At 44.4% G+C, this 10,233-nt stretch overlaps 1 protein-coding gene across 1 annotated transcript in view; it reads right to left on the bottom strand.

Annotated features, from left to right (window-relative positions):
• Nucleotides 1–10,232, bottom strand: part of LOC109316925 (protein spinster homolog 2) — a gene marked incomplete at its 5' end in the record, with an annotated part of 169,584 nt that extends 159,352 nt beyond the window's left edge. Inside the window, one exon of the mRNA XM_019545296.1 lies at nucleotides 10,157–10,232. Within this exon, the coding sequence (XP_019400841.1) occupies nucleotides 10,157–10,232 (76 nt within the window). The remainder of the gene's footprint in view (nucleotides 1–10,156) is intronic.
• Between the last annotated feature and the right edge of the window lies 1 nt (nucleotide 10,233).

The following is a 10,233-nucleotide window of genomic DNA, read 5'->3' as shown; positions in this document are numbered from 1 at the left end:
CACGAACCCGTGCTGGTTACCCCTCAACATCACTTCCCCTGCAGGGCTCTCACAAATGTGGCCCTTGATAATTTTTTCAAAGACCTTCCCCAGGATACAAATGAGGCTGACTGGCCTGTAGTTGCCAGGCTCTTCCTTCCTCCCCTTCTTGAAAATAGGGACCACATTGGCCCTTTTCGAGTCCTCAGGGACTTGGCCCGAGCACCAGGAGTCCTCGAACAGCCGTGCCAATGGCTCCGCAATGACACCAGCCAATTCCCTCAGCACCTGTGGATGAAGGTCATCCGGGCCCGCCGACTTGGACACATCTAAGCCTTCCAGGTAATCCTTAGCTAGGTCTGAACTAACAGTCGGGGGACTCGCATCCTTCCTGGGCCTCTCTACGCTGTCACCCGAGAGCACCCCATTGTCAGCAGACAGGAAGACGGAAGCAAAGACCTCGTTAAAAAGTTCTCCCTTCTCTCGCATGTCTGTCACCATCTGCCTTGCCCTGCCCTGCCCCGTAGGGGTCCAGTGTTACTTTGAGACTTCTTCTTGCTACCTATATACCTGAAGAAGGACTTTTTGTTATCCTTAATCCCAGATTAAACAAGTGCAGGAAGTATATGGCGTAAAGGCAGCCCTATCCTGAACATTAACAACTGTGATGGCACAGAGGCTGGGAAAGTACAGCTATCATATGCTGTGTTAGCGTGCATTCCCCAACCCTGCAGTCCTCCTTACAACACATGGCCTGAGGTCTGACATTAACATCAGCCTAGAGAAGGTAGGATCCGGCCCAGAATTATCTTTCACTCCGATGCTTGAAAATTTCCTCTCTCTTTGGTTTGTAACTACTGAAATTCTGGCACATGGCCTCCCTCGCATCACAGTATTTCTGCGATTTAACTTTTAAAAAAATCTTTACACTGTCAGTAAGCGCAAAGCCCACAGTATGATCACGTTAAACTCAGACTGTGCTGTATGTCAGCAAACCTATCCAAAAAACAAACAGTGGAAACCAGCAGCTTAGCATTTCCTTTCTCACACTGGAGAAGAGACAAGGTGGAAGGTCACTATTTGTGGTTCCAAGCAGGCTTAGTCAGGTACCTTTCTTATTTCTTAAATGAGAACAAAAGCAGCTCTAGGTTGCATTGTCCTTAAAATAGGCTTGGTATTAGTAGGGAAATGATTCATGTATATTCTATCAGAGACCCTAAAATAAGGATACTGTCAAAAAGTATCTTGTTACAGGAATATGGCCTATGTTCAAACCCGCTGAGACACAGCACCCAATTTGGAAGCATCGTGTGCTTTAAAGAAAAATACATTAACAGTGGGCTGGACTCTCCTCTTGCTTAACCCTGTTGCATACGGCCTTTTGCTTCCGCTATGGCCCCAATTTGGCAAAACATGCACCTTTAAGCTCCCAAAAGTCCCACTGAATTCAGTGAGGCTACTTTTGCTAACTAGTAAATTTAAGCCTAAACTTAAAGGAGTTATGAACCAGGCTCACAATACAATTTAAGTTCTCTCCGCTGTCCTAAAATATTGTAAGGCATTCCTTTCATTTTCCCATTCCTGACAGTAAGCACTTCCATGACTGGGATGATCAGAAAAAACCTGCTGTTCAATGCTCAGTTTAGATCTGAGCACTGCAGCTGGGAGACACACAGGGCTCCAGAGGAGCTGACTCAGTGGGCGGTTGTTCTCGCATACATGCGTACAATTTTTAGCCTGAAAGTTAGTCAGCACTTTTGGCTGCAAGAAAGACAAAACATATTTTTAAAACATTTATAATTAGTGTAGCAGCAGCAGCATTTGAATCTTAACAGCCTAACGATAAAGAAAAATGCAGCAAAGAGCTGTAGGAGCCTTAGGCATTTAAAAAAAACAAAAACAGCTAGCAAAAGCATCTTCTTTTAAACTTCTACTCTAAAAAGAAACACGTCCACAGTTAATGTTATTAATCTCATTGCAATTCCATACTAATTATTATTTGTTTATCTCTGACAACATGCTTGAAACTGCACAAAATATGGGGCCTGCTCCAGAACACTTAAAATAGGGCTAACTCAGCATTCGGTATCGGCATTCCTTGTAAAAATAGGTGCAATTGTTAAACACCAAGTAACACTAAGGCTGTACATGTTACAACTATGCCATGATTAACTTGTTAAATAATGGCATAAATGTCAAGGGTGATAAACACACACCCAATTTAAGGCTCCAAAAAATGGCAAGCCAGCCCTAAAAATGTTCTACGTTATACGTAGAACAATTTTTGTGGATGGTTTATACGGTGCCTTACACTGAATGTGTGGTAGGTTCGGGGCTAGACAACTGATTGCCGACCTTTGCCCTGAACCTGCAGGCATCCACTTTTAACTTGCTTGTGAAATACCTGGGAAGTACTAAGCCCTCCCCACTCCCTGCCCCGATAATCAGGCTAGATTGAGTCAAAAGCCCGAGACAATAAGACCATCTACTGACATCTGCTTTACTGTTAGGCAACTCATCTCAGAGCAAGTTGTTTAACTCATATTGTCAACGCTGGTAACCCTCCAACACCCCTGTCTTGGGGGTGTGATTTTCAAATATGAGCATCTTACCAAAACATCCAAACACTGCTCAGACCAACACCTGGAGAGGCACAAAGGGGAATGAAGCATCTTCACAGTGATTTCAGCCCTACGTGGGAACTGGAAGTCCTGTTATTGCATATGGATTTTGAAATGAGCTACCTTCATGAAGAAGCATGACAGCAGAGAACTTGGGTCCTGCTGGTGTCAATGGGAGTTTTGGCCAGGTGAGGGCTGCAGGATTGGTGCATATGGTGGAAAATGATGAGACTGGGTCAAATTCTGCAGTTCTTACTTGGGTCCTGCTGGCATCAACAGGAGTTTTGCCCAAGCGAGGCCTATGGAGTTCAGTTCAATAGTGTTTAAAGTTAATTAAACACTACTGAACTGAACCCTGCAGCCCTCACCTGGGCAAAACTCCCGTTGGCGCCAGCAGGACCCAAATAAGAACTGCAGAATTGCAGTCTTGTCGTTTTCCATATCACCAACTAATACAAACCAGTGCTCACAGAACAGCCATTAGTAATCAGTTCCTCACAATAGAAATGGGAAAAAAAAGAAGAAAAGAAATCCAAACACTAATCAGACAAAGAAAGCAGAAATAGTTAGGTAGCTGTCTTCCTTTAATTACACAATCATTGGCAGAAGTCTGCACAAGGAGTAAAATGGATTATAGCAGTTTTGGTTCAATGCAGACTTAAAAAAAAAAAACCCCACCATCACATGCCAAGGCTAAAAGGATTTTTGTTCCAGCATGTGGTTCTCTCATTCCATCAGCCAAGCTCTGAGCTGCTACTGCAGTTATTTTCTGCATAGCTTGCCCTGAGCCTTTCCCTTTGCTGTTCTCTTTAGCTACTGCAGTTGCTGGCTTCCTCCTAGAGAATGAAAAAAAATGTGTAAGAGAGAATGCCATTTGCCAATTGTACGAACCCTGTGCATATGTGCTGTAGAAGGTAGAAATTTAGCCGTCTCGGGATATAAAGCTGGATTTACACTGCAATTTTTCTGCTCTTTGTGGGCTGTTTTCCCCTTTCATTTAAAATCGCTTTGTGAAACTAGTGCTGGTGCAAGCTGACAGCACTGGAGAGGGATGATTGATATTTATCCAAGAACACCCACACAAGGTACAACATAGGTGACAGCAGCAACACGAGTTTCCCAACATCACCCTGCCAACCTGCCTCACTGATGCCCTAGAGGAACCACCCTCTACCACAGCTAGCTTGGACTCTCCAGGTTGTGTCTACTGTGGGCTTTTCTGCTGAGGTTGCTAACAAAAGTTCTGAGTTATGCCAAATATAGGGGTGACTTTTGGGACACAAATACCTGTACACCAAAAATGGGGCGAGACCACCAGCACACTTCACACAGGCCAGCAGGCAGCCACGTGATGGAAACTTTCAGTCGTTCCTGACCAGGACTACGGTCAAAGGGACGGCCTGCCAGATGAAGAATTCTATACCACATTAGTCATCAAGCATCCCTTCGAGTCTCACCTTCCCAACGACCCGCGCTGCCGTAAAAGACGGAAGCACAGAAATTAGAGTTCTCTTCCTTTCACTTCCTTTTGGTGCAGCTATGCAGAAATAGCTGGGTTACACAAGATATAACGAGGCCTCAGCACAAATGGCCTGGTTAAAAGGAGAATTAACAGAAAGAAAAGAGAAAACAAAGCACTCCCTCTTCCCCAATCCCTCAAACATCTTTGAGGTGCCTACTCCACGTGTCAGTTCAAAATAAAATAGCTGTTACAGTTTTGAATAACTGAATAAGTAACTATTTGTAATGGTGGAATACAAACTGAGGGAAGGCTTAGTGTTTACAACAAAGAACTAGGACAGATTTCCCAAATTCTGTTTTTACTTCTGCCACTGACTTGCTCTTTGACTTTTAGGGCCCAGTTCACCAACATACTCGAAGTAGCAAAAGACAGTTATGTTATATGCCTGAATCCCACTGAAGAACAAAGTGAGGCATGCACCTTACTCCCTTACATCCCTTCAAAATCTCAGCTTCACACCCACGTTTAGGTCCTGTCCTAGCCAACACTAAGCACATTCTGCTTAAAGGCATACTGAAGTCAATGAGGGCTAAGCAAACACCCCTGTGCTTTGTTAATCCAAGGCAGCAGTTCCCAAATTCTGACAGACTGCGCACCACCAAATTAAAATGATACAACCTTAAGTACCACCACCAATTTTTTATCATACAAAGTAATTATAGTACATCTGTTAACGTGTGCCACTGACATGTTGCCTACGTACCACTGGTGGTTCACGTACCAGATCGGGAACCGCTGATCTAGGGGCATTATCTATGGAGCTTTTCTATACAAAAATGCAGCCTTTTACTGGGTAAGCTCTGCCCTCTGTTGCAGCACTAGGCATTTACAAGTCAATGACCAACCTACACCTAGATCTGACTGATTCTTCATACCTCAGGCACAGCCCTTCCTATCCATTTGCACAGTTAAAATGCTTGCCCAAACTGTTCTTATTCCTTGTCTTGATTATTGTAGCATCCTTCTCTATGCCTGTGACCAATACCATCTTCCCCATTCACATCTAGAATACTATTGTGATGATTGTTGCCCTACCTAGCCTGATACTTGAACTATGTCACCCTTTTCACGTGCCCCCATCAGTTCTGCCTTCTCTTTTATCAAATGTAAGCTGCTTCTCCTCGCTTCCTAGTCTCTCCATCGCCCACCCTATCTTATTTCGTATCAAGAAGTTACCCACCTCCAATTGGACATGATGCCAGCCTCCACTGCCCATTTGATAAACCTCCAAACAACCAAGCATCTTTGTGTGCTTTCCCCAAGCAAGAGAGGAGCTCCGTGTAAACATCACCAAGACACTCTGGTGTCCAGTCCTCCTCTGAAAAACCCTCTGTTGCCTTGATGCCTGCAAAAACACTTGACCATGGTTAGATGGCACACGTAACAAGATCACTGCTCAGTACACTGACCAATATAGCGCATCTCACTTTTCTCCCTGCCCTGAGATTGTCCCCCGGCTCAGCACTACTCAGGACCAGGCAGTTTTTTTGTCGCACGAGTCGGTGGGGCAGAGAAGTATAGGAGTGGCAGGCTTTTGGCCTGCCCCTGGGCCCACCCACAAATTGTGCCCCCCAGACTCAGGAGGCACCAGTCACCCCTGACTCCAATACTTAGATTGGATTAGGAGGGTGATGAAAGCACTGGAACAGGTTACCCAGCGACCCAGCTCGAGAAAGCCCTGGCTGAGATGATCTAGTTGGGGATGATCCTGCTTTGAGCAGGGGTTTGGACTAGATGACCTAGTGAGGTCCCTTCCAACTCTAATTTTCTCTGATTTTCTATGATTGGAAGGTCTTTGAGGCAGGGACCATCTCTTTGTTCTAAAGTACTGGCACACGGTTCATGATGATGGCTCCTACGTGCTATGGTGATTTAAGACGAGTTGTAACGTCTCGTCTCTTGGTGCCCCCTCTATATTAAAGACACTGGCTCCCTGATGCCTCTCTCAGAGATGTTATGAGCCTTCATTAACATTTGCCAAGAACACTAAGATCCTCACATGAAACAGGCTACAAGAAGGCAATTTACATGTTGCTCTCTACATCTATTCAATGTCTCCTTTGGTGACAAAGTTATCTTCAAAAAGTATTATTACAGTTCAAATGTAATTCACACTATTTTCTAACTGTGCATGCACCACATTCGATATCCACTGGAGGGGTAAGGGGGAGCACCCAATTTGCTAAGACTGTTTTTTTTTCCTAAAGGGATGTTTATATCTTATGAAAAAGACCCAGGCTTTTTCAGGTAATACAGACCCATAATAGCATATTCTTAAAGAGGTTAAAGCATTTGTACTTTTGATCCTGTTTTGGGCCCACTAGACTCCCAGCAGGCTGAATTAAAATTATTAGACTTGCACCAGATAACAACCACCTTTATATTACAAGGTGCTGAGCAGTGTGAGAAGACATTTTTCTAAAGATACTGAGCAAGAGCTGAGACCCATCACAATAGGGGAGAGACACCACACTTGAACAACATCTATTGAACTCAGCAGACCAGTAAGCTACCTGGTACACAACTTAGTTTCCTACAATGTGCAGCTGACATGAAGTAATAAGAAATAAATGTATAAGAAGAAGAAAGCAACAGAAGGGGGGGGGGGGGGCTGATGAAGTTTAACCCTGTTCAATCTGACACTTCCCTAAGGAATATCCTGAAGGTTTTATGCTCTTGATCATGAAAGTCTTTCCACATGGTTTTCAATATTGATAAGCACTGAGACTGTGGGCCTATTATTATTAAAGAATTCATGGGAACAAGATAAAGTATTTACAAGAGCCTTAGAAGGATTTATTTATTAACTGCAGTTAAATAAATACTTTGATCCTTTTTAGGAGAGGGAAAAGCCAACAACCAAACGGTTTTTCATCAGGGTCAAATGGGGGAGTCCGACCACAGCAGTGAGGGTATTATTTGGAAAACACATAACAGAGAAGAAAAATGCTTCCACTGAGCTTAACATGACTTCATATTTAATCCAAGTATTCTGGGCCAAATCCTGCCAGTGCACACATATCTAGCACAACAGAACAAAGCTAAAATCGCCATAATGCCCTCCTACGAGAAAAATCTGACCCACAGCAGGCAGGCAGCCACTGAGAGCAACTAGCTATTGTGTTCAGGATGCTTTTAATTGCTCTGTTGTGCATTAGCCATAGCTCTGTTGCTATTGACATGTGCTTGTTTGTATGACAATATGGCGCTTCCTGAATTATGAGACAGTCGCACCCATTTCCCAGTCCATCCCCTTCCCTTGTCTCATTACACATTCCTGTCATGTTAACTGTGTGCAACTCATGAGCTAACACCTAGGTACTGAAGTGAAGCATCCAAGTTGTGTGCACAAAGGTCTGGTTGCTATGTCCTTCAACAGCCAAGCACTAGGTTACAATAAGGTTGAGATTAGCTCAAAAGAAGACAGAAAAATCAAGGGGGTAAAGCTCCCACTCCATGTTTTCTTTCTGCGTACTATATGGAGGTTGGTTCATAGTCTCATTGCACGGCTATTACAATAAGAGATTAAGTGGTCTCTTTATAGCATTCCAGACACCAATTTGTGGATTGTATCAAGTTCCCTGGGATCGTTCACATTGAAACATACAGTACGTAAAGGTAAGATCACAGTAGCAAAGGTGAATTCACAAATCACGGGAAATGCTTTCCGTTTGTTAACTCAGATGTCCTTGCACTTGAATATATGCATATGTACTGGAGCAGTTTTGAAGACTGCCACTGACAGCTACAAGTTGCAGCAAAGGACTAATTAACACCAAAACGTGGTTATTACTAAGGCACAGACATTTACAAGAGAAAAAGTGATAAGGAAATTAAATATTAAACCAAAACCAATAGCTCATTGTGTGTCATGATGATATGCAATCACTAGAAACTGCTGCTAACATGAGTCAGGACTGCCACTAACTACATATGTCTCCATGGGTAAAAGTCTAACCCTTTGCAACTCAATTTCCCTCTCTAGACTGGGATAATAATCTACATCTGCCTTACAGGGTGGTTATGAAAGAATCAAAACATAATCCTTAAATGAAAGGCATTACAGAAATGTAATACAGTAGCATTTGGATAGAGGGAAGCGCATAGCAGTTGTCAATCGTGATGACAGCAAAACTACTGTCTGTCATAACTGAGCATAAATTAAAGGTCATTCCTAACATAATAGCAAACTGCATTCCAAAGCTCTGAAAGCAAAGAAGTTTCAGAGGAAGTCGCGTTCATGAAGAGGGTAAGGCCAGTATCACCAGACCCTGGCAAACCTGCCTTGCCATCACAGCACAGGTGACCCACAATGGATTCCTTACTACTGTCTTTCTCAGTTCTGCGTGATGTCCCGCAGAGCTGTTGCAGCATAACATACCTTTTAGAAGAACAGATTTACTTTGCAAGAAGTCAGTACGCATACACTAGGTTTCAAGGAAGATGAGAGATATTTTAAGAAAAGTTACAGAAAAGCCATTTACCTTCGGGTCAGCATTGCTTAGCACAGAGGACCTCAACTTTTCCTCGTCAGGCACAACCCCCCCAAATCCTGTTTGACTTAACATTCCTCAATCTTACCAATAATATGGGCCAAAGAAAAAACCCTCAACTTCCTACCGAGTCTCACTGTGCCTAGGCAGAACAGTGCTGAACAAGCCTGCAGTAATGAGGAGTAAGATGGATTACAAAAAAAATGTAGGCTTTAGCTTCATTTTTCATACAGACTCTCCTTGTATTACTTGGATTTGTGTTATTCAGCTTTGACGTGGTCATGTTAGAAGTTTAAGACTTTTGGGGATTCATATTTTAAACCACGTACACATGTGCACTGATAATCTGCTGAATAAGCACACATTGCCAACTTTAAGGCCTTGCAGTTACTGACCGCGTAGCCTGTAATGGCTGTAATAAATACAATTCTTATATCAGAACTAAAAGGTTCTGCGTGATTTTTTTCAGGTAGCAAAGGAACAGCCTGAACTAGAAATGAATTCCAGTTCTGACACTGACTAAGTAGTCCTAGGTAAATCACAGCTTCTGACTTGGTTCCCCCCTTCCATAATGGGGATAATCCTTGACGCCGTCACCAGTGTTGCGACAGTTTGTGTTTGTGAAGTGCTTTGAAGAGCTATAAGCACTAATTATTACCTTCCTTGAGACCTGACCTGGATTTAGATACAGTCACACTCACACACCAACCCTCGTTACAACAGCACAGACTATACAACAGACCTAACGTGCCACCAGACAAGAGATGTATTTATTTGCTTAAAGGAAAAACTCCTTTAGTGGAGAGTTGATTTGGAGCTCAGTCGCCACATCACTGTTACTGGGCCAGACCACATCTATTTCATAGTTTGTAAAACAGTGTTTTGAAAAATAGCTACCCGCCTAACGTGCACCAAAACACCACGTCCCATTTGACCTTTACGCTTTGGTAGCTCAGAAATAATCACTCATTCAAAGCAAAACCTGACTCTTGAGCTAATGTTGTTTTATGTTAAACATTTATGATTAACGTTAAGTTTACACGGTTGTTATCCAGGACCCCAGCACCACGGGCTGTTGGAAAGGGCGATGACTACAGCACAGGACGGCCGCCTCGACGCCGCTGGCGGCTGACATTTACGTTCTGTTTGGACAGACGCTTCCTGGCCTCCCTATAAATCGAGCCGCTCCACCTGCCAGAGGATCCCTTGCCGCCAGGAAAATCAGAGGCGGTGGCTCTGCGCGGGGGGCACCGTAACAAGCGGGGACAGCGATGACGAACCAACTTTTTCTTTCCTTTCTACCCTGCGGGGGAAAGAAATGTTTTCCTGCGAGATGAGCAAACCCTCCCCTGCCCTAGCCTGCCAAGCACGGGTTTCATCCGCTGCTTCTCACGGGTTTCTCCGGCCAAGGAGGGGACACGAAGACACCGCCACGGGAGGCCCGGGCCCGGCTGCCCCCCTCGGTTTCGTGTGCCCCGCGCGGGTCGTGGCACACCCGCTACGCCCCCCGCACACGCACACGCACACGCGCGGGCGCTTACCCGCCACGGTGTAGCGGTCCAGGTAGTTGAGCACGTTGCCGGCGCTGAGCACGGCGGCGGCCAGCACGCCGGAGCGG

Source organism: Crocodylus porosus, unplaced genomic scaffold (assembly GCF_001723895.1).
Source record: "Crocodylus porosus isolate Cpor-Errol unplaced genomic scaffold, CroPor_comp1, whole genome shotgun sequence".
Lineage (NCBI taxonomy): Eukaryota > Metazoa > Chordata > Crocodylia > Crocodylidae > Crocodylus > Crocodylus porosus.
Note: the sequence above shows the minus strand (reverse complement) of the source record. Positions and strands in the feature narration are given on the sequence as shown.